Source organism: Eutrigla gurnardus, assembly GCF_963514095.1.
Source record: "Eutrigla gurnardus genome assembly, chromosome: 4".
Classification (NCBI taxonomy): domain Eukaryota; kingdom Metazoa; phylum Chordata; class Actinopteri; order Perciformes; family Triglidae; genus Eutrigla; species Eutrigla gurnardus.
Genome location: NC_139918.1, coordinates 26,091,941 through 26,115,962, shown reverse-complemented (window position 1 = coordinate 26,115,962; position 24,022 = coordinate 26,091,941). Strand labels below are relative to the sequence as shown.

Genomic DNA, 24,022 nt, shown 5'->3' with positions numbered 1-24,022 from the left:
AATTTAATGGAAATGACTATTTGCAGTGTGCTTGGAATAATGTGTAACAATGTAGTCACTACCTAATTCTGGGAAATGAATACTGTAATATACAGTATAACACTTCTTTTCCACAATTCTTTAAAAATAAAATAATGGCGGTGCGGTATGTTTCTTATACACCATAACGGCTTTCCAAATAACAAAGACCTTTATCTAAAAAAAATGTTTTATTTCAAAAGATAAATAAAAACAGAACATTGACATTTACAGTGAAAGCTTTGTTTTGCATAAACGTTGAAGCAGTTATTTATATGTCCGGGTCTTTCAGTGGAAACCGTGCGATGATGCTTCCCGAGCAGCCGTGGGCATGCCAGAAAAAAAACAACATAAAATAATAATAAAAAAAGGTCGATAGGTCAAGCTTGCGTGGGTTCAAGCCTGAGTTTTAGAATACGTGAGAAAATGAGCACCAGTTTTTCATACAGTGTTCATCACAGCTGATCGCCACAACAACACACACACAACGTGGTAGAGATCACCATGGTAACACATATCCCAACAAGTGTGCTTAAGAACATTTGATTTATAACATTTATGAAGTTTAGAAGCAACATATTGAAATCTGGGGCCGTTCCAATATGCTACTATACGAATGACATTATTATTATTATTTAAAGGTTGCGCTCGTCACAGGTCAGATGTCCTTCTCTTTGCCCAGGATGATTTTGCCGTTGTCATGGTGATGGTGATGATGGTGGTGGTTCCCGTTCCCGTTCTCCTGGTGCTTCCCGTTGGTCGTCGCGGAGCCGGCCGAGCCGTTCCGTCTCAGCTTGTCCTCGGCGACGGGAAGACGCTGTCCCTTGATGTACGCCTGGATCCAGAAGTTGGAGAAGAGGAAGAGGAAGAAGACTGCGTACATCCAAATCAGGTGGATCCACAAGGGGATCTGGTAGTCACACTTCTCCATGAAGTAGTACTGGCTGATGTGAATGCAGACCAGCACAAACTGCGTCTGCAACAGGAAGCACAGTGGTCAGTATCCATTTATTATTATAAGCATTTTTTTAAAATGGTAAATAAACAAATACACAAAACATAAAATTCAAAATATAACTATAATGGCAATAATTCACGAGTCATATGTCACAGTTCAAAAGGTCGCAAATCCTGCTGCAGGAGAACACGTCACAATATATATTATTAATGTTATACATTTAATCCATTTCTCAAGTAAATTCATTAGATTTCTAATCCTCATAATCTCCATTTCCTATATTTAATTCACCAGATCTTTCCATTCATGATTCCTCATTATCCGTTTAATTATCGTGACTCATCGTTAGAAACGAGTGAGATTAATTCATGTTTAATGTTTAAAAAGGATAATAAAAAAAAGAGCACATACAAGCTGGATGGCCGTCATGTGCTTCTTCCACCACAAGTACTTCTGGAAGCGAGGTCCTGCGGCGGAGAGCAGGTAGTAGAAGTACATGATGACGTGGACGGTTGCGTTCACCATGGCGTGGAAGCAGCCCATTCCTCCAGCTGCAAAGGGAAGAACAAACATTAGAACGTCATCGTTCTGGCCTTCATTTCACTTCTTTGGATGCACAAATATTAAATAAGGAGCTCACCGGGCGTGTGGGTGACACCCCACCACCACGTCCAGGGCATGAAGGAGTGATGGAAGACGTGGAGGAACGTGATCTGGCTTTGTTTCTTCCTCAGCACAAAGAACACCTCGAGTACAAGAACATTAAAAAGGAGGTCAGACAAAAAAACCACGAGAAGAAGAAAATGAGTGTTTGGAGAGATGGAAACGTCCTTACTGTGTCGAGGAGTTCGATGTATTTTGATATATAAAACAACCAACACGCTCGAATCATCTGGGGAATGAAGAGGAGGAGAAGGGGTCAAACATCAAACTGTGGATATTTTGTTTTTCTGTATGTATGTATGTATATATATATATATATATATATATATATATATATATATATATATATATATGCAATTCCATTTTTTGTGTATTCATTGGTGTAACTATTTATTTTCTGTGGTACTTTCTGTATTGTTTGCACAAAATTTTGAAAAAAAAAAAAAAAAGGATATTTTTCTGTATTAACTAGCTTTACTAGCATAGGAAGCTAATATATTGTACTTGTGTTACTTGGTAATTGTAATTCCATTTTTATTTTATTTTTAAGTGTATTCTACATTAGTGTACCTATTTATTGCGGTACTGTCTTGCACAAAATTTGGAAAAAAGTTTTAAAAATAACTGTGGAAGTGAATGTGTAGTTCTGTGCCTTTCGGAGCGGCTCCAACCTGAAAGTCAGAATCCGTCGTCTGTACAGAATATTTCTGTTGCAGATTCAGGGACTTACCCGTAAAGTATCCGGGCGTGTCGAGGTGTCGATGAGGTCACATCTCCACGTGTATGTGGTTCCCCATCCGGACGCCAGGAACTAAGAATAAAAAAAACACACATCAGCAGCCGTTTACTCTCTTTACTGGGATTCTAGTCAGCAAATAACTCAGTCGGGTCACGCTGTCGTTTACCTCGTACACAATGAAGGCGTTGAGTAAAACCATGCAGAGGTTGTAGACAATCATGGCTGTGTTGAGACCGAGGGGCTTGCGGTTGGCCATCAGGCGAGGGCCGACGTACATGGAGAAGATGACGTAGCCCAGCAGGATGAGGGTCATCTTCACGGGGCCCTGCATCAGCAGGTAGTCTCTGACCCGGACGTCTGGAGAGAGGACACATTTCTCAGGGTCAACACAGATAGAGGCATGGCAAACACAAAAACACCCTTTTCCTTTAAGTCATACATTCATATTGTTAACAAAAGCAGCGTGCAAATCTGTAAACGAGACACTTACCAGTCCTCATGTCTATATAATTGTTGAATTTTAAAATGTTTGATGCCACTTCTTGCAGCATGGTGACGAGTTAGCCGTTTCTTGTCCTGAAGAGAAAATAAAACACTGAAAAAGACAAAAAGAAAGGAGACAAAAAGGGAGTGAGAAAGCAGGAGAGTGAAGCTGAAAGTGAGGTGGGTTTTTTGGGCCTCAATGCGACTCATTCACCTGCTTCCTCCACACTGACTGAACAAACAGGAGACAGCTGCACCGGCTCATCAAACAGCCTGATTGCCCCGGTGAACACACACACACACACACACACACACACACACACACTCACACACACTCACACACACTCACACACAGAAATCTGTAGCAGCTTCCAAAGCCTTGTCCAATGAGTAAGCTACAAATCCTCACTGTTTTAGCACTAAATGAGCTTCATTTAAAGAAAAAAAGAAAAGAAAAAAGCTTCATTTTATCTTATAAAAAGAACTGTATTAATTTATACAATAAATCTATGAATGTTTCATGGAGGATTGTGAAACATCCGAGTGCTGCCGCCAGTGTGGAAACAATGAAATACTCTCTTGCTGACTAACAGAGCAAGTCAAACAGGTGAGGCAAAGACGTTACAAGCCGAGCCAAGCTGACGCTCTCATGGAGAAACACCACCGAGCACACTTTTATTCAAACTTTTCCTCGTCCTGACTCGGACAAAACCTCAGTGAAATGGAAAACTAAAAGGCACCATAATGAATTAAAAAGAAACCCACAATCAAACTTTGTTTCCCTACAGAAGCAGCACAGATACAAATCTCTGAGTGAAACGGCTAAAATACCTGCTGTTGTATCAGCAGCAAGAAGACTCACCGGCTGATCAGGAGTCAGCTGCACAGCCCAGACCAGCAGCACCCAGTCCAGAGACCAGCAGCACCCAGTCCAGGGACCAGCAGCACCCAGTCCAGACACCAGCAGCACCCAGAGAGGGGACACCAGGTAAACCACACTTCTTTTCCTTTGGATGAGAGCTTCCAGCCGTCCTCAAGTGTCTGTGACTCTCTCTTTTTTATCCAATGAGAGCTGAAAGTTTCACAGGTAAGAAAAAGGGAAAAGAAGCGAGAGGAGAGAGAGAGAGGGAGACAGAGGGGTGAAATGAGTAAAAAGCAAGAGGCCAGCTATGACAGCTATGCTTCTGGGCTCATTCAACTCAATTTAAAGCCCGGGGCACTACTACAGTCCCGGCTGGTTTCAGGACCACACCCTGTTTCAGCGCTGGGCTCCGCCCCCCTATCCTCACATAGCCTGTTAGTGATTGGACGGTGTCATCAGTGGTGCTAGAGGAAGGGGATGGCGTCATGGCGTTACAGCCAAACATATGTGTGAAAGGTGACACAATTATTATTATTATTATTATTATAAGAAAGAAAGTCAGACAGAACTTTAAAGTAACGTTGTTCCTCGTGCCGATCATATCGATCATATCGCTTCAAAAAAAAATGTGTCGACGTGATTTGGGCTGAAGGTGAAATCAGATTTAGATTTGTGAAGCTGACGTCAGAGTCGCCCATCCCTCCGGGTTACCGGCCAACCCTCGCTGCTATTAAAGGCTCACTTGTAACTCTGGTTTTACCTGTTTCCCCCGAATCACCATGGAGACGATGGGCGTGATGGAGGCCGGGACGGAGGTTTGAAATGTGTGTTTCAGACTCAACTGTTGGCTGGAATGAAAAGAATCTGTGAGGGAGGGGGGGAGGGAGAGCGTCCAAGTTTACGTATCATGTCAATGATTGGACGTGTGATCAATGTAACCTCCATACAAAGCGATGAGGTTGAATGTTAAGAGATTAAAACACATTCCTGCAGACGTTTGTCATAAAGTAGATCCTGGAGGGGGGGAGGGGGTGGGGGGGGGGATTGCATGAATGCTTGTGTGTCAGCTTAGATTTCGGCACGCTGACATCACACTTGGCCTAAAAACCCGCCCAGTAACGACCACTTGAGATGCTAAATGGGAGAGAAACCGAGCTCATTAACATATTCAACAGGCTGGTTTCACCCTGAGGTCACACATGTGCTTGACCGTGGGCTCACCGTGAAGGGAGACAGGTGATATTTAGCTTTTGGAAAAACACTGGACTTATCAGGCCCCGTTTACACGAAGGGAAAACGCAGATATTTCCACGTGGTTTGGCTTCTCATTTCCACGAAAACGTTGGTTATGCCCATAGGTTTGGCATCGTTATAATGGCGCTCGACGGTGACATTTGTTTCTCTAAATACCCTGCTACGTGTAACCGTGGGCTGGAATACCAGAAGGAGGCAGTAATGCTGCCCTAAACCACTTAAGAAGAAGAAGAAGAAGAAGAAGAAGAAGAAGAAGAAGAAGAAGTTTCACCCCGATGATCTCTGCAGGCCGGCGATGATGCAACCATTCACACAACAAGTGTTTCTGCATAGCAGACGCTGCACTGGAGGAATTCCTGCAGAGGCAGCAAGAGTCAGCCCATGCATGAGTGGTTGCCGTGACGATGGTCAATCAAATAAAGCTTAATCACATAAAACATGTAATTGGTCTAACCCAGCGAGGAGATGGAGGAGAAACGTGTCACTGTTCCTGCACACGGACATGTTGTTGTCTGGAAAACCGCACACTCAGCTGTTTTTCACCACAACACGACAACACTGTTCATGAGAGAGAGAGAGAGAGAGACACACACACACACACACACACACACACCTATACACTACTGTAAAGAAGGAGAAAAGTCAGAATGTGCATTATTGACTGCTTAATATGTACAAGTATGAGAGAGATACAACACACACACACACACACACACACACACACACACACACACACACACACACACACACACACACACACACACACACACATGATATGAGAGGTATAATTCATAATATATACTGTTTATATAAGTAATATAAATCAATGTTAATGTTCATAGTACTGTTTATTGTGTAATCTCCTCATATTTGGATTAATGATATATATTTTGATGCTTTGGCAACATTGTTACCGAAACTTTCATGAGAGTAAATCCCCTTTGAATTTGAACTTTCAGAGAGAGAGAGAGAGAGAGAGAGAGAGAGAGAGAGAGAGAGAGAGAGAGAGAGAGAGAGAGAGAGAGAGAGAGAGAGAGAGAGACAGGCAGACAGACAGACAGACAGAGGGGGGAGGAGCCTCTGGATGTGGAAGTGCTGCTGGAAATGAATGAACTTACATTTGTGGAAGAGTTGCTCTCTCAGTGTTGCTTGTAAATGAAACTCTAGGTTCCATGTGGGCGGTGAGCTCATGTCATGTAGCGCTGTGCTACATGTGCTACATGTCTGCAACCCTGCCGTGGTTCATTCACTGCCGTGTTCCCGATCTATCGTGTAAAACAACTCCATAATGTACCCTTATATAGTTTGTATACGAGCTGCTCCAGGGTCAGCGTCGGATCCTAATCTGAAAGATCAGGTTTGTCATTTCAAACAAGCGGAGGTGGAAAGTGAGCGGAAGGTGGGCGAGGTGTTCTTTCAGAGCCGGATCACCTAGAAACTCACCCTTCAACATGCCAACGCCGTTTCTCCTGACTGCACCGTGACTGCTGTCACTTTAATAGTCATTTAACCTTGAACTCGCCTTAATTAAGACACTTGAAATGTACATTAATTCATTCATTCTGGACTTCTAAATTAAGCACTCGCCTATAATTATAGCAGGTTATGGATTCTATAGAGAACAATCAGCAGGTTTAAACTTCTATATTAAAGGTTGAGAGGGTGATTGAGTGACAGTGAATACGTTAAATGCTCTGACATAAAAAACATAAAAAAAAAAAAATGTCATCTGTAAAAAACCCGTCCAATCAAAAAAGTCGGGCCGGAGAAAATGATTGGACGGCCTGCCTGCCTGTCTGTCAATGCTTACTTCCTGATTGCGAACTCTGCCATCTCCAGGGGTGCAGTCGAATAGTCAAAAAGTAAGGTCCTAACTCCTATTCCTATCTCCTATTCCTTGACCTCTGGGGAAAACGTCACGGGGTTAAGGAAAGGCGATAGGAGAACTCAAAAGGATTTAGGAATAGTCGACCGCGGTGCTCAGAGAATCCGACCGGACTTTCTCTAAGCTACGTCATTAAAACGCGGCCGCTGATGATTGACAGCTGATGATCGGCACCGCCGATTGACGTGCGTCTGCGCTGGATAAACTACAATAATGGACTACAAAAAGCGCATCGTCCACTTCTCCTCATGTTGGTTTTATCAACAGCTGGTTCACTGACCGGCTTCAGGTCCAGCAGCTCCTCCTTCCTGTTTGACCGGTTGCTTTATTTACGTTTCCTTTGTGGTTTTAGTTTCGTTTTTGTCAAACATTTGTAACATGATTGAAATAAATTAAAAAAAAACATTCAATTATTATCACTGTCCACACATTTATTATCACTATTCCAATTACTATATGTCGGCATGAAAGTCATTGTTAAATATGTAAATGCACCTATCGTTTGTTTTCATTACGGCCAAGGTGTGCGGCACTTTAAATGTTGCTCTCGCAAAGAATTGTGGGTCGGCGTAATCTCCTTTCCTTTCGCATAGGAAGGTCCGTTGCATCCTATGCTAAAGGAGCTCTGAAAGGAAGCATTGGAGCTCCTTTCCTTTGCATTTTGAGAATCCGAACGGCTCTTATCATGGCGGCCACTTGTTTACTTCCGGGTCACTTCTTCAGTTAGGAACCTTCCTAAGCAAAAAAGACTATTCGACTGCACCCCAGCACTCGTTTGGCGTTCTGGGGGCGGGGCTTTAAACAGAGGTCTGAAGGAAGGGGGCGGGACTTGTTCGGTTCTGCGATGCATTCAAAGTCTCTGGTTCTTCCAAGTGACCAACTCTGCCTTTAACCTCGGTGAATTTATAATAATGTGTCATTATTTGCAGTATGAGTCACAATGATTCACTTGATTTTGGAAAGGGCAAATTAATAAAAATAATAATAATAATAATAATAATAATAATAATAATAATAATAATAATAATAACAATAATAATAATTCAACGTCATGTTGCTTTCTCAAGTGCTAATTACAGAAAGTGTAGCTCCACAAAACATTTCCACTGTTCATCATGCTGAATGTGAAATCTAGTCAGTGTTGTAAAGGCAATGTGTTTTTAATCAGGAACGTAATTAGTTACAGTATTTAATTAGAAGGTTTATAGTCCAGACGAGCTGCTGGAGACCAATAAGGTCAATCTCAAGGTTATTGGAAAAAAAGTGACTGATTTAAAACTGATTTAAAGTCACATTGTGTTGTAAACATCTGTCTGTATTGATAAGAAGCTGAATCTGAGTCAGACTCCGAAAGAAACAACGTCGACCAGTAAAGTGAGTAACAGCGACACCCAGCGGCCAAACACATAACTCCCATAATGAATAATAATAGGTGATACAAGGTTCATGCCATTAATAAGGAGTAAAATAAAATGATTACTATTAATAATAATACATATGGTAATAATAATAATACATATAATAATCATAATAAATATAATAATAAAAATGAGAATGGTACTTTGGCTGGTCTGTTTTTAACAGTTATAATTTAATTTGATTTCAAATAATTAAAAAAACTGCCCCCAATGGACTAACTTAAATATATTTTGATTTAATAATAATAATAAATATATATATATATAATAATAACAAACAATAAAAATAATAATATTAATAATAATCACCATCATAATAAAAGAGACAATACAATAACAAAACCATTAAAACCGCTCCATACGTGCTACGTCATGAAGCCGGTGGAGGCTGCGTCGGTCCTGTCCGTTCAGAGGAGGACGTCTATATTTATCTGATCTGCACCGGATTAAAAGCTGCGACACTTTTGGCCCCGACAGGAACACTTAGGGAGGGAGGAGGTCACCTGTGGAGCGGTGCACCTGACCCGGGAATGCCCGCTCCACTCACCGGGAGACTTTTACGCACAGTGGACGCATTTATGATATACATAAACATGTTTATATGACCAGATCTGTGAATGAGAGTATATAGATGATAAGTGTCCTCGTTGTGAGGCTCGTCTGTAGTTCAGTGTTAAACTCCTCCTCCGGGCTTCTCCTGCCTGTGAAACCAGCGCACCGCAGCGAGCGCGCCAATGGGAAGGTGGAGCAACAGGTAGGCGTCCTGGATCCGCGTCCCCTCCTCCGGTCTCAGTCTGGGGAAACAAGTGGACCGGCGAGCACGTTATGAGCCTGGTTCGGGACTGAGCCGTCGCCTCGGTGGTCCCGTCGGTGGTTCCTGAGGTGGTTCCGTCGGTGTCTCACAGCTGTCTCCATGCGTCTTTCCGGTTGAACACCGCGGAGAGCTGCGACGCGTTTTCTGCCGACTTGATTGGAGCGATCACGTTGCCAGATCAGAAGAGAGGAGAAATCTCACAGCGTTGAAAGTAAGCGTCCAACCTTCAATCATAAAACACATCTTAAATATCCTCTTTATGTAGATTACAAACAGCTGCACTGACAAGCAGGCCTTGTGCGTATTTTTTTTATGATTTGTATTTTCTTACATGCATATCCGTCGTAAATGTTTCCTTGTCATGTTGTGGTATCAGCTCGGTGTTGCATAAACCAAGAGATGTAGCAATATCTCGACTGTCCCACCATGTGACTCACAACAATAACGCCTCCATCATTATTCTTATGTAAGTTTGGAGTCTGATTTAGATTCCCAGAGCCTGCAAACACACACCCAGAGATTTTAATTTAACAAAGAGTAGGGATTCAGTCAAGATGCTAACTTTGTTGTTGTTGTTTCGTCTTCCTGATTTCAAGATGAAGGGATTTAATTCACACCTAGAAAAAGAAATGGGTGTGTTCTCCTCTAAATAAGGCTCGTCTGTCCTTCACGGTTTTCTTTGTGGTTAAACTTTGTTCCTCTGGGATTAAGACACTGAGATTCAGCTGATTGAGAGGTCAGACACTCTCTGACCCCCCCCGACCCCCCTCCTTTGCAGGAGGACATGGAGGTCCTGCGGCGGTCCTCGGTCTTTGCTGCAGAGGTGCTGGATGTGTTTGACCGCTCGCTGTCGGAGAAGGAGCTGGTGTCCCAGTCCAAAGCCTTGTGCCGAGACTTCATCCTGTCCAGGCTGAACCAGAGCGGACTGGGATGGTCCAAGACCGAGCTCCACCTCTCTCCCTCCAACGCGGCGCTCGCCGAGGTGTCTCTGGTGCTCCTCTATCTGGGTAAGAGAAGCCTGAAGGAGGGGGAAGAGTTAAACCTGGGGCTGCAATTACATCTTATAGACAACAGGAAAGGTTAAACGATCAACGTCTAGCTTTATATATTTACATTTATTTATCCTTTATTTATGACCTTTGGGTGAATGGTTTACCTTCTTTAAGATGTCTTTCTTTGACAAACTGGAAGGTAAAGTGATGTATGTTTAAGTGCCATTTTGCATTTTTACTATCAGGATAATTGCAATTATTTTGGCCACGATAATGGTGATGCATTCAAGGCCATGGTCGGTATTTATTTTTAACCTCGTATACCCGGGAGAGGAGAGCTCAAATAAGACAAACTAGATCAGAAGTGTACAAAAAAACCCAGCAAACACTGCACAGTCCTCACACTGTATTTCTCTGTATTTTAGTGGCATTTTCATACGTTTAAAAAATATGTTGTCGAGACAGAAGAGCGATGACAGGAAACGAGAGAGATGCAGCGGGCGTCTTGTCTTCGCCCCCGACTAAAGATTAAGAGATAAACTATGCATGTGTGTATTATATTATTATACATTATTTCATCTGCTCTGGATGTCCTGCAGGTTTAGTGACGATGATGGGCGACGTGGCAGAGTTTCTTTCATGTTGCTAAATGCAGAAGTTCATGAGAAAACACCATCACCATGTTGTAATATTTCCATTTTTTAAGATCCAAATCTGTAAAAAAAAAAAGCAAGAGGAGCAGCACAGATGATGACGACGTAGTGAGATTTAAATGATTGCTTTAAACTGCGACCTTCCTGACAGTCTCTCTCCCTCCGTTACCAAGGCGACGAGCTGGAGTGTATACAGCCCGGCCTGTACAGGAACGTGGCGCGGCAGCTCAACGTCTCTGTTGCCATGGAGAACATGGTTTCAGATGCCTTCATCGGCGTGGCAACGGAGATCTTCTCAACAGGTACGATGATGATGATGATGATGATGATGCAACACGCCGAACGCGGTCCAAACTAAGCACAGGAAGTGATTCACACTTCCACAGCGTCTCACACTACTGACAAAGGCCGTGAGTGTGATTAAACAGGTGTGACTCTGCACTTTCCGCCACAGAGAGCGAGAGCGAGTGGGTGTGAATCATAAGTAGGTGGAGCGATGCTTCATCTAAAGAAAAAACCACAAAAATGAACAACTTAATAACCAAGTGGAGATGGTTACCGAACACGTTCTACCTCTGAGAGCCTGTTGTTTCATGTTGGAGTCACATTGTTACATAAGAGGATACATATAATAATAATAATAAGTATCGCACAGTTTCAGTCTGAGGTCTCAAGGGAGAAGGAGAGAGGTCTTTTTTGTCATTCTTGACTTGGACTTGTTTGTGCTGGCACTTGGACTTCTTTTACGTTGCCATGACAACAGGTCTGCTTTGTACACCATACAAACCAGTATCCAAATAAACACCGGGACATAATGTCCTCAGAATGAGCCTTTGGGATAGATAAGGTAGCCCCGCTGGAGTGTGGCGGGCAGCTTTAAAAAAAAACACACAAAAAAAACATGAGAAGACTCTTTCATGTTTCCGGGAAAGATAAAAAATAAAAAATAGACTTTCATGCCTGTGTTCCCGACTAAACTTGCTTGTTTGGACGTCACAAGTGTGTATTTTTGGAAACGGCGTGGGATTCCTCCTGAAGAATAACAAACTGGTGAGCCCGGGCCGCCCCTGCCTTCTGGGACGGCGTGAAGCTCCGATATATAAATAGAAGAATGCCTTCAAGCCGTCCTGGAATTTGTTTTATAACGGCCCGTTTAGTTTTACGTCAGTCGCCGTTATGCCTAAAAAGCTCATGTTTTCATGTTTTTTTAGAAGTGCTTTAGCAGCCATCTGTACTCGTCTCTCCTCCATCTATCTTCTTGCCTCCCACTTCTGTTCTTCCGCTTTTTTTTACATTTGTTTTTTTTTTATCCCTGAGCGTCTCGTCTCTATTCTTGGCCTGTTCTCAGGACGGGAGTGAGATGTGACATGCTCTGACAGCTTCCACAGACGGTTATCTCATGGAAGCTTACCCAGAGCTTTTATAGCACACAGTCAGACGCTGCAGGTCGGCCGTGACAAGCTGGCCTTAAGGAGGCTAATGCCATTACAGCCCCCCCCCGCCCCGCTGCCCTGGAAACTCAGCCTAGAAATGGCTGCATGCCAGTAATTGTCAGACTGGATAGTTTTTTTTTGTTATAGCTTCTTCGTGGTGAATGCAAAAAAAAAGTGAAAAAGAAACCTGTTGACGCAGTAGAAACTACGTCACTGTTCAACCACTTCCAGGAAAAACCGCTTTAATTGATAACTTGTCTGCAAGACGTCTTATCAGCTGCATTAATGCAAATGCACTGCTTTGTTGACTTAAACCTGGTATTCAGAGTTTATTTCAGTGCAAGGTCCACCGACTGCCTCCACGTAGAGGAGAAACTGTGGAGAGAGAGAACGGGAAAGGGTAATTCTGCCGATGTAGAGGATCGAAGCAGAAGTTTTCATTTCTAAAGTACTATATAAAAAAATGTCCCCTGTGCAAAGTTATCTGGCTTTTCTGCTTAGTTAGCAGTCACAGTCTTATGTAAGCTGATGGGGCTCTACTAATGAAATAAGTGCTGCCTTTTGGCTGAATAGTTGCACTAGTATCTGAGGGAAAGCCCTCAAGTGTTTGGGGTCCATGGGTAACTTTGTGTCCTCACCTTCTCCACCCTCACATGGGACGCCTCAGGGGTCACTCCTCGGTCCTCTTCTATTCTCTTTGCTTCCGTTTGTGCCTGATGATCACTCATTTTTTGGCGTATGATAGCTATGCGGATGATACTGGGCTGTATGTTTCAGTAAAACCAGATACCTAACCTGACCTCTGCCTGGTTGTTAGCCGTGTAACAGCGAGGCATGATGAATAAACATTTTCAAACCGGTCTGATACGAAGCCAAAGACCGGACCGAACCGGTTAAAACGTCGATGTAAACAAACAAAAGGTACTTCGGCTCGCTCGGCAGCTGGGCGGCCGCATTTCACCCACCGGGCGACTCGGATATGATCTGTAAATAATCACAATATTATTTTGGTTTTAGTTGTTGTTTTAGTTGTTCCAGTTGTCATTATTGCTGCTTTTTACTAATTGGATTTATTTGTTTGGTTTGCATTAATCAAACCCTGCTTAGCCCCGTACACCGAACTAGTCAAACCGGAAATCGGCCCAACCCTAACGATGAACATCTGTGCTTGTGTTGTTGCTGCCGTAGGTGTGACGTGGGGGAAGGTGGTCTCCATGTATGCGGTGGCCGGCGCCCTGGCGGTGGATTGTGTCCGCCAGGGTCATCCAACCACCGTCCACATCCTGGTGGACAGTTTGGGCCAGTTCGTCCGCAAGTTTCTGGTTCCCTGGCTGAAGAGACGGGGCGGATGGGTGAGTTCCTTTCTCATTTACAGTAACGACACGATGTTTGTTGTTTTTCTGCTGCATGGTTAGTGTTAGTGTTGAGAGCCAGAGGGGGAGAGAGGCCTACGTGGTTTTTGCTGAAGCTTGATGAACAGTTATGTTATCTTGTTTATGGACCAGAGCTCGGTTTGCATTCTGATAAGAGCTTTGATTGGGGAGTTTAATATGGAGCTCGCTCAGAAAGTCCTCTTCTGAACAACTGCTGCTTCCTGTTCTGATGCAAATATTTGCCGTGGTGGAATTTGTTTTTGTGGCTCTCTCTTGTTTAAAAAGAGAAGCACAAATTACATTTTTGAATATATATTTATATATAAATGCCAGTCAAACATACTAGGAATGTGTTTGTTTCCTCAAAGCAAAGTCAGAAAACCTCAGTGAGTTAAAAAAAAAAATAGGAAAATTTGATTATCCTACTCATTTTTAAGTACATTTACTACCAAATACCTGAATAAACGAATAACATTCCCCTCAGATTCAGCTGTACTTCATGTTTACTGTTAAAAATCACATGTTAGACACATTTAATCTGCTCAAGTCTTGTTTTTATCACTTGAGGGCTGAATTTGTTGCTGTTTCCTCGAATTATGATGTACTTGCCTAAAAACATCTATTAAAGATAATCCTTGATGTTTCATTGTCATCATTAATATCTTAAATCTTCACTGCTCGTTATCAGGCAGAGATCACGAAGTGTGTGGTGAAGAAGGATGTGACGGCGGAGCATCACTGGCTGTCGTCGGTCATCGAGTCCCTGAAGTACTTCCTCACGACGATGTACGTCTACATCATGAAGGAGCCCTGAACACACACTCCGACATCCAGAACCTCGGACTTGTCAATACTAATATGAATGATCGATGGAGTGGAGATGGCCGCCGTGCCTGCCAGCGCTGATTGGCCCGTCAACCAAAATGTTCTCGCCGCCTCCGTGTCTGAAACGTGATCGCCTTCATCCAAAGAGCGGTCGCTGGGACGTTTTACATGTCGGTGGTCGCTCCGCCGTTTCTTCTACGTGCTGCTTCCTCCGCCCGCAGTAACCCGGCTTCTCCGGCGTGTGTGTGTGTGAGATGGTGTGTGTGTGTGTGTGTGTGAGATGGTGTGTGTGTGCGTGTGTGTGAGATTGTGTTCAGGCTTCGTTTGCACTCCCTGAGATAAATCCGTTTGATGCTTTTTCAGTTTTTTTTTGTTGCAAAGACAATAAGAGGCTCAGCTGTCTGGGTCTGGTGGTCGGACTTCCATCACATGATGGTGCGTCGGTGTTTTACGTCTCCACGGAAAAGAAAGCACGAGCAGTGTCTACCCGAATGTGACGTCACTTTTCCTGCTGCCACTTCTTTTGAACAGCCATTAGAAATAAAAGGTCTGAGCTGCATTCACATTATTTTTTGGTGAAATTGATTTTTTTTTTTAAATCTGTACATTTTTTTTTTGGATTTGTTTATTTTTCTATTTGCATTATGCGTTCATGAACTGAAGCTTGTCTGGTGTGTTTGATGGAAGTCACTTCACAGTAATTTATTAATGTGCGTCTGAATGTTTTTTTTTTAATCCATAATAAACTCAAAATCATCACATGTACTTTTAACGATGATTCATCCCACTTTCACCTCAGAATCACATGATGACGTCACATTTTCATGCATCAATAACTGGTGAATTTTATTAAGGTGAACACTCAAAACATGAAATCCATAAGGATGAACCCAGAAACATTAATACAAAGTGTATTACATAGTGCAATGGAAGTAGAAGACGCTGTACTTGGCATTAATCCTTCAGTGCTTTTTAAATACGTATCTGGACAATAAATATTGAGGCAAGCAAGCATTCCCATTCAGTACTTTTCATAAAGCAAAGGTTCCCTGTGGACTTTGAGACTTCCAGTCGTGGTGATAAAACGGCTCGTAAACATGGATTGGCGAGTAAAGAGAATGTAAACAGAACTTTTGTTTGTTTACAAGAAAACTCCCTTTTTTTAATTTGTTTAATCCGTCTCCCTGTAGGGCCTTAAATGAGTGTATGTGATGTGTTAATATACGTCATAACTCAAACTGTTTCTATACGATAGTCTTATTGAGGAAGAACATTTATCTGCTGGCCCGACGGGTCAAGATAGCCGCCGGTAGGTGGTGTGCAAGTGCTGCATCAGTGGCTGGTTGTCTGTCGCCATGGAAACCGTCTGCTCCAGCTTCCCATCGGGTCGGAGCTGAAACACTCTAGAAATCTGAGAGATGGAAAAGGGCAGGTGAGGTCATTGACACTAAAAAAAAAAAAAAAAAAAAAAGATTTGAATTTGTTTGAAACCAGTTGATGTTTTGTGGCGTTCCGGTTTTTTACCTTCTGTACGTGCGGCTCTCTGGCGAAAGAGACTCTGGCCAGAGTCTGACTCTGCAGGCTCAGCTGCTGCGCCGTCAGCTCGCCCTCCTCAATCTCCACCAGACCTGCACATCAAACACACAGTGGACTCAAAACGTGTTCCAAATGGTTTAAAAAAAAACAAAAAAAAAAACAGTATAAATCTTTTGAGAACGATTTACAACCTCAAATGCAAAATGAAAGACAGCAACAAGTAAAGCAAACAAAACAAAGAGTTGTGCCACTGCCAAATATTCATGTTTCACAATTAGCAGTGTATTCTGGCGAACCAGAACCAGAACATGTGCAGCTGCAGTGAAAGTAAACTACCTGAGTTCTGTGCGATCATGAACGCCACCCTGTTGGCCCCCGGCTGCATTCGGATGAAGCCACACTCCCTGTGCAGAGGCTTCTTGGTCTCTGCGTGGAAGGCGTTGAACCTGTCAAACACAACAACAGCATGGGATCAGCTGGAGACCGTCGACGTGAAAAGTTTTGACCAGCCTGGTGTTAATCTTTTTAAAAGGCTGCTCGCTCACAGAATAACCTACATGAAGTCGATGACCGGTTGTCCCACATGGCTGAAGTTCAGTGTCTCTATGAAGCGGAAAGGTTTTATGGAAGCGAAACAGCCCTCTCCGGGTTCATCCGACTCCCAGGTACCCAGCAGCCAGTCCAGAGGGAGGAGGGCTGGGTTCAACTCCACTGTTGGTAAAACACACAAACACGTTTTATTTTTCTCATAAAATCTGCTTTCTAAATAATAATTATTATTAATGCCTTTGTTTGTGTTTATTTTATTACATTTATATATTGAATTGTATTTATCTATTTTCCTGTCAATGCACTGATTCACACTCCAATCCAGTAGGTGGCGGTAATGCGCCTCTAAGCTGCTTTGCCAACCAGCCATAAAAATCCAAAGAAGGTTGCTGCTCATCCACCAGCAGGTGGCAGTAGCGTCACGGCGAACGTCAGCAGGAAGCCCCGAAGAAGATGACGCGTCAGAAGAACGTAGACCGAGAGGAAGGTGACTGGTTTACATAGTACTCTCACAGGAATATTGAAACTTTGCCAACAAAACGCAGTTACCACAGCGACATTTGAGTATCGATTAGCTGATTAGAAACATTACCACCATTCAAAAGCCGCAGCACTGGCGCTCACAATCTCCGGCGGCAGCCATTTGTTTACCTTCACGGAGGCTAACGTTAGCTAACTTCCAAGCTAACTTCACACTGCAGGCCGTTTTAACGTGTAATTAGCTACACTATTCATATATAAATATTCATTACTGACATGTGCAAGATCACTTTGCCTCTCCGAAGCTCTTCCTCAGGATGTTTGCGGTCACATTTTTGACTGACGAGCCGGTTTTAACCTTTTTATTAGCCAAGTTTGACTTTCCGGAATCAACATTACATTACATTATATTACTATTAACAAAGGAAATTAGGCTTCAGGACACATTTTATTAGTTTGTAATTAAATCAAATTATTTAGCTACAAGCTTGTACATACTTCAAATGTAGCGTTATAAATATAAAGTCACTGCGACGTCGTATCTCACCTAGTTGACACTGATTTAATATTAATATATATACATATATATATAAAATTTAAAACGTAATCGCTGTCCTACCTGTGTTGTTGACGGGGCACGTCATTTATGCACCGAACCGCAGTCGAGCAATTAGAAATGCATCAAAATCCCACTGAAGTACAACATTAATCTACGAGAGTTTGTGACGTATTTTATATACGAACGTCGCAGTAGGGAATCCTGGGAAATGTAGTTCAGACGGCCAAATCCCCTTTTCCAGCTCTTTATCACACATCGAGGCAGGAGGAGTGTTTTGATAAATTAAAGCAAACTTTATTGACATTATTTTCAGCGCACTCAGCATGGACAACACCTCCTTTATTTAAAAACGAGCCTTGTACAAGTTTTTTTTTGTTTTTTTGAATAAAATCTCTGAAATCAAAAGCACAAAAATATTCCTAAACATTATGCACTGATCCAGGTGTCCATCACATGGACTGTTTACTCTTTATTATTCCCTTTAATGAATGAGTACATACTGAGTGAGAGAGTGAGTGAGTGAGTGGCCCGGGAATCTGCTCTATCCTAAGCCTTGCTTTTTTTGCAGTTCTTAAGAGCGTCTGCCAGGGCGTGCAGCGCCATGTCAGCATTCGTCTTCTCGCAGTTGTAGCCCATCAATCCGATCCTCATCACCTAATGAAGAGAGAGAGAGAGAGAGAGAGAGAGAGTGAGGTGGAAAGTACAGAGCCGGCCGTGACTCAGCAGCATGACTCGGAAAGCTATAAAAACACCAGACTGATTAAATTTGGTTTTGCTTTGACCGTTTGAATCAGGTGTCTGCTTTGATTAGTTCATTGAAGGAAAGATTTTAATTGTTATATATGGGTATAATTTGTTATGGAAACAAATTATTTCACTTTGTTTTTTCCTCCCCGTTGTTAAGTGTTTATTTTAGGGGGAATAAATATAATTTAAAATATAGCCTGCTGCTGCGAAGATCCTGAGACTGATGATCACATCTTGAATAGCTACAATAACTATATCATAACGATGACCACAATGTTAAAGGCAGAAATGTGTTCACTGTTCAGGTTTGTGGGTTTGTGGTGGGGGGGGAGGCAACCCACCATGCCGATGGAAGGGCCCAGGCCTCCGGTCATCTCCATCTGGTGGTGTCTCATGATGTAGGCCAGCATCTCCCTCCAGTTGTAGCCGTCTGGGATGGCGATGGTGGTGACGGAGGGAAGCCTCAAGTCCTGCAGGACGTGTCACAACACCACAGGTCACCACAGGTCACACGGTGATGTCATACATGATAACTCTCCGGACTGTAAGACTGTGTTGGTAATCATTTGTATTCTTTGTTGTCCTTCTGCATTAAACACCCAGCATGCCGTTGTGCTTTACGTCCACCTTACCCGATCAGCGATGAAGACCTTGAGGCCCAAGTCTTCAAGTCCTCGGTACAGGTAGGCAGCAACCTCCTTGTGTTTCCTCCAGGACTCCTCCAGCCCCTAGAGGGCGACAAAGATAGGAGCTATGTTAGAACAGAGCCAACGCTGCCAAGTCAAAAACTACAGAACTATGAGAGGTAAACTCAGACAGCTATCTCCATTAACGACATGGCTTCTTTCTCACATGAGATGTACTGATGTTTTGGATATCGAAGTTGTCATATTTGTAGATTTATATAAGCCTATCTTAAAAAATATGTGACAATGCATTAATACATTAATGTTCATTTACATGTAAATACATGAGATTATAGCCAGGTGACTAATTTCCATCTCTGGTTCCAGGTATTCCTGCCAATAAAAGAGATTTTACATAAATAAACAAAGTATATGAAATACCCAGAGCCTGCTTAGCGAGTGTCTTTTAGTAAATCGACTACAAAAAGTGGAAAAAAAGGATGCTTTACCTTCTCAGCCAGAATAGCCAGACTCTCTCTCAGGGCAAAGAATCCCGACACCGGACCAGTGTGGTGGTATCTAAATAAACCAGAGCACAGAATTAAGTATCCAGGACAAACTCGAAACTTAAATGATATATTATTTTAAAAAAAAGCATTCTGAATTAAAGTGTATATAGTATCAGTTGGCTGTATTGGACTTACGCTCGGGCTGGTTGGCCATCACACCCCCAGTAGTTGGACAGATGTGTCATATCAAAGAGGTAGGATACTGGCTTTGTTTTCCTGTTAAACATCTTGTGGCTGTGAGGAGTTCAAGAGAGACAAAGAGATGGTTGCTTGGTCTGATGTCTTATGCAGTTGTGACAAATGAGCTCTTTCTATATGGGGAAAAAGTCACCATGCTCTGTCATTAAAGGAGACGGGTGCCGTGCCAGGCGGTGCATTCAGAGCCTTCTGAGAACCGCTGTACAGGATGTCAATATCTGGGTGCACAATGACAGACAGGTTATTTCAAGGTCAAGGTGGGGGGGACTTTAATCTGTCGTCACCGCCTTACTTTGCTTGTCCATGAAAATCGGCGCCGCACCAAGAGACGCCACCGTGTCCACCAGGAAGAGGCAGTTATGTCTGCGGGAGAGATGACATCACATCACATGATATTCAACATATAAAAAAATATAGATTCTTATCTTCTAAGATAAATCTAAATCGATTCATGACTTCTAAAAACTTTGGTCTTTGATTTGCATTTGTGTATCTTAATTTTAATATTGTAATCAATTTCCCTTTTTAAATAATGTTATCATCTTATGCTCTCATGCCATAATTTGACACACCGCCTTTATTAGCTCACAGAGGGCCGGAGTAGAAACCTGAAGCATGCACCGATTTAAAAAAAAAAATCGATTTTGAAACCCGAATCGCTTTGAATCGAGAATCGAATCGTGACCTCAAGAATCTGGATTGAATCGTGAGAGATCCAGAGATTCCTAAACACTAATATGTAGTAGGTACATGACAGTAGATACACTTGGAGGCTCACTTTCTGCAGATGTCTCCAATGCCGTCTATCGGGTGGCAGAGGCCGGCGGAGGACTCTCCATGTGTGAGGAAAAACAGGACAGGCTTGTGTTTTGCTACGGCCTGCAGAGAGAGGTAAAAAATAAAATAAAATATGTTTAATGTTTTTCAGCCAGTTTCTGCGGCTGACAGAACGTTTTGTTAGTTACACGCTGCCTACCTCTTCAATTTCCTTATTGCTGAAATATCCTCCAGGGGATTTCACCATCCTATGTACATTTGCACCTATAAAAATAAATATAAAATAATGTATATTCTCTGAAGGACCAAATGGATTTTTGCGTAAAAAGTTTGCGTAAAAAAACGGTGCGTAAAGACGTACCCATCCTCTCTGCTATTTCGGCCACGCGCTCTCCCCAGATGCCGTTGATGCCGACGAGGACGCTCTCTCCGGGCTCCACCGTGTTGAACACCGCGCACTCCATGGCCGCGTGCCCGGAGCCGCTCATCGCTATAGTCATGTTGTTCTCTGTCTGGAAGATGTACCGGATCCCTTGCTGGATGTCGTTCATGATCTGAGAAACACAATCAAATGCGTCAAACCACCTACTTTGTCCGGTCTACGGTCACCGATTACTGCCATGATTTCAGGACGTGAGTACAACCTAATCCGTGCGTAATTACGCACAAATTACGCGTGCTTGATACCATGGAAATATGGATTTGGTCTGTTTATAATTTGGTCTGTTTATAATAAAATCGGAAAACAATGAATATTGAATTGCTAACATTAGGAAATTATTTGTATTAAAAGCAGCCTAATGATAATTCTGTATAAGTTTTACCAGACTGACATGCGTTCATGTATTACGCACGTGGGAGAAGTTTGCCTATAATCCTTTAATCCAAACAACTTTCCCTAAATTTAAACAAGCCTGTCTGTTGTCTAAACCTGAAACTGCACAAAACGCACACACAACTCCAAATAGAATCCTTCTGAAACTCAGGATTTGAGTTTAAAAAAAGAAGAAGCTTATTTTCACCTTGTCTGGTAGAATGAAATATGTAATAGAACTCTTTCAAACAAAGCGTTTTACCTTATACATTTCTGGATGCAGGTGACCGATGATCGGCCTGCCCTGCGCGGCTAACACACGCGGAGGAACGTTGGAGGGTCCGGGTCCGAACAGGTACCGCAGTGGCGCTTCCAGCGGCCTGAGCATGCACGCCGGCGGGGGGATGCTGACGGACGACATGGGGCGGTCCAGTCGCTGCAGCAGAGGCGCGCTCCTGGCGGCCAGCGGACCGTCGAGGGCGCCCGCTGCTGCTGCTGCCTGCTGGGCGAGCACCGCGCTCCGGCTGAACAAAGCCCGCTGCATCACGGGTGTGTGTATGTGTGTGTGTGTGTGTGTGTGTGTGTGTCCCCTGGTTCCTGAGAGTAAGCTCACCACGGAGAGACTGAACTTGACTGCGAGCTTTAGATGAATATTTAAAACAAACAGGTCTTTGACCTGTTGCCCACAGGGGCGGTGTGCATCACACCAACCCTCCCCTGACCTCAGGGCTGGCAATAAATCACATAATGACAATTTAAGTAGAGTGAAAGGTGTGTGTTATACTGTACATGTGCATATAACACACACACATTGATCTTTCCAAATTATAAAACACTCAAATAACTCGAGAAAGTGCTTCTCAAGGTCTTTTTTTCTAGTTTGGAAATTTTGGAAGAGTTGTAGAAAAACGATACAAATCATGGTGAATTATTTTATAAAATTAAATGAATTAAAATGTCCACAATTCAAGATGTTTCTCAGCCAGTGTTTGAATTAACAACACAAAGAGTTGTCGGTGCTTCTGTTACAGTTTTGGATCCACAGGAAGTGTTTTTGTGTCGCAGTCACGGTCGAGGGTCACATCAAACTTGACTCTTGAACACTTGTGGAAAGGTGAGGATACCTGGCAGCTTAGAACCGGTTCAGGTTAGTTTGCAGGTGGCTTGTTGATTCTGTGCTCACTCCCAGCAGAACTTACCTCGGTAGAGAGGAGTCTCCTCTCAGGGAGCCAATCTGCTCTCTGAGAGGAGGAAGAGGGGCAGGCCAACATACACACCCACACACACACACACACACACACACACACACACACACACACACACACACATACATACACACTCACACACACACACACACACACACACATACGCACACATATACATATCATTGTTCTGTTCTGTTGTCTTTTCTAGTTTGATTATTCAAATGTTCCAATTTTATTATTTTAATTTTCACTCAAAGGTTTTATCTACAGCTAGAAAATACATTTCTAGAAATACCGATTGTGTCTCGACATCAGCGTGTATCTCAGATATTAGATCTGTTTCAAGTATAGAACAATAAAACATGCATATCTGTTGAGGTTTTTGTGTTATTAACCAAACAGCAGCGAGGCGGAAGCACTTTATATCTTCAATATTAACAAAAATAGACAGAACTTGAGATATTTTCTCAGTTTTATGGTCAAACTGACACCAGGCAACAGGTTTTAGTAAATATTCAGCCAGTTGTTATGAATGTAGGAAAAGTTATCAAGTACGAGCTTGATATGATGTTTTTCAGGGACGTTAAAGATTGAAAGGGGTCAAGAACTCCAAGCTGTTCAGGTCAAACATTTACATTGACAAAGATATCATGATTGAGGTTTTCTTTTTAAACCTTTACTTCTATGAATATCCTGATAATCTGACCGGGGAAACAAAAGCCACTTTTTGCACCATATGATTGAAGAGATTGTGTTTATTCTTCGCCTTTAGTTTTGTAACTGTAGAATAATTTATCTGTATCTGCCCCCTCTCTGAGTCCGGCCGGGTAAATAATTACACCGGTGGTAAATAAGCTGGACTCGCTGTTATCCTCGTGGTCTTTGCACTGGACTGAACGCTCTGAATCTACCCAAACGGAGCAGGAGGAGGAAGAGGGGAGGGACGGGGCAGACAGACAGGTAGTCAGACAGACAGACAGGCAGGTAGACAGGCAGACAGGCAAACAGGCAGACAGAAGGAGAGAGGCATGTATTGTACAAGTTCTTCCACAGGGGGCGTCATACAACTGTCTGTCATTAAAATAATAAAAGTGTGTGTGTGTGTGTGTGTGTGTGTGTGTGTGTGTGTGTGTGTGTGTGTGTGTGTGTGTGAGAGAGAGAGAATGGTAAATAATCCATATTTAACAGCAGTTCCCCCCAAAATAAAAACATATTTTACATCTATTTCTAGTCAGACACATTTCTGTCTCTCAGGATTATTATTATTATTGTCGTGGTCCATCTCTGCCCCACACGGCCGCCTGCTGTTGATGATGCTGATGCTGATGTCATCACCGCCTCTCAGCATCCACAAGCAGCAAGCACCGCCATTTCCCACCCTTTACTTCCTACTACACCGAGCTGACTGACGGACAGATGGGCGCTGGAGCATCCCGCACCCATCCTGCTGTTTATCCACCCGTCCCTCGCTCCTCCTCCTCCTCCTCCCCCCCACGTCTCTCGCTGTCTATCTGACGCGCCGCAGCGCTGCTGAAGCTGAGGCGGACTCCCCTCCTCTCCCTCCCCGGCGGATTCTCCATGTATGGGTGCGC

General features: G+C 43.1%; 4 protein-coding genes across 6 annotated transcripts; 1 reads left to right on the top strand and 3 right to left on the bottom strand.

Annotated features, from left to right (window-relative positions):
• Positions 1 to 198: 198 nt before the first annotated feature.
• elovl1a (ELOVL fatty acid elongase 1a) lies at positions 199 to 4,065 on the bottom strand. Of its 3 annotated transcripts, none has more exons than XM_084007105.1 (8): positions 3,693 to 4,065; positions 2,869 to 2,973; positions 2,545 to 2,735; positions 2,370 to 2,450; positions 1,812 to 1,868; positions 1,617 to 1,722; positions 1,388 to 1,527; positions 199 to 994 (listed from the first exon to the last, which is right to left on the bottom strand). In XM_084007105.1, the coding sequence occupies exons 2-8, from the start codon at positions 2,927 to 2,929 to the stop codon at positions 677 to 679; spliced, it is 954 nt and encodes a 317-aa protein (XP_083863231.1). In that variant the 5' UTR covers positions 2,930 to 2,973; positions 3,693 to 4,065; the 3' UTR covers positions 199 to 676. The 3 variants fall into 3 exon arrangements, with proteins under 3 accessions (XP_083863231.1, XP_083863230.1, XP_083863232.1); XM_084007104.1 differs by having other exon boundaries at positions 3,724 to 4,065; XM_084007106.1 differs by having other exon boundaries at positions 2,869 to 2,954; positions 3,724 to 4,065.
• A 4,758-nt stretch (positions 4,066 to 8,823) lies between these two features.
• Positions 8,824 to 15,029, top strand: bokb (BCL2 family apoptosis regulator BOK b). Its single transcript, XM_084008593.1, has 6 exons — positions 8,824 to 9,305; positions 9,873 to 10,101; positions 10,913 to 11,041; positions 13,361 to 13,524; positions 14,234 to 14,653; positions 14,688 to 15,029. Exons 2-5 carry the CDS (start codon positions 9,879 to 9,881, stop codon positions 14,357 to 14,359), a joined length of 642 nt encoding a protein of 213 aa, XP_083864719.1. The 5' UTR covers positions 8,824 to 9,305; positions 9,873 to 9,878; the 3' UTR covers positions 14,360 to 14,653; positions 14,688 to 15,029.
• A 239-nt stretch (positions 15,030 to 15,268) lies between these two features.
• thap4 (THAP domain containing 4) lies at positions 15,269 to 17,708 on the bottom strand. The gene is made up of 5 exons (XM_084008594.1): positions 17,555 to 17,708; positions 16,464 to 16,617; positions 16,243 to 16,352; positions 15,895 to 15,998; positions 15,269 to 15,781 (listed from the first exon to the last, which is right to left on the bottom strand). The coding sequence occupies exons 1-5, from the start codon at positions 17,577 to 17,579 to the stop codon at positions 15,665 to 15,667; spliced, it is 510 nt and encodes a 169-aa protein (XP_083864720.1). The 5' UTR covers positions 17,580 to 17,708; the 3' UTR covers positions 15,269 to 15,664.
• A 58-nt stretch (positions 17,709 to 17,766) lies between these two features.
• agxtb (alanine--glyoxylate and serine--pyruvate aminotransferase b) lies at positions 17,767 to 21,831 on the bottom strand. Its single transcript, XM_084008592.1, has 11 exons — positions 21,488 to 21,831; positions 20,773 to 20,965; positions 20,611 to 20,675; positions 20,413 to 20,513; positions 19,927 to 19,997; positions 19,768 to 19,852; positions 19,572 to 19,670; positions 19,377 to 19,446; positions 18,874 to 18,969; positions 18,583 to 18,711; positions 17,767 to 18,148 (listed from the first exon to the last, which is right to left on the bottom strand). The coding sequence occupies exons 1-11, from the start codon at positions 21,767 to 21,769 to the stop codon at positions 18,041 to 18,043; spliced, it is 1,299 nt and encodes a 432-aa protein (XP_083864718.1). The 5' UTR covers positions 21,770 to 21,831; the 3' UTR covers positions 17,767 to 18,040.
• Between the last annotated feature and the right edge of the window lie 2,191 nt (positions 21,832 to 24,022).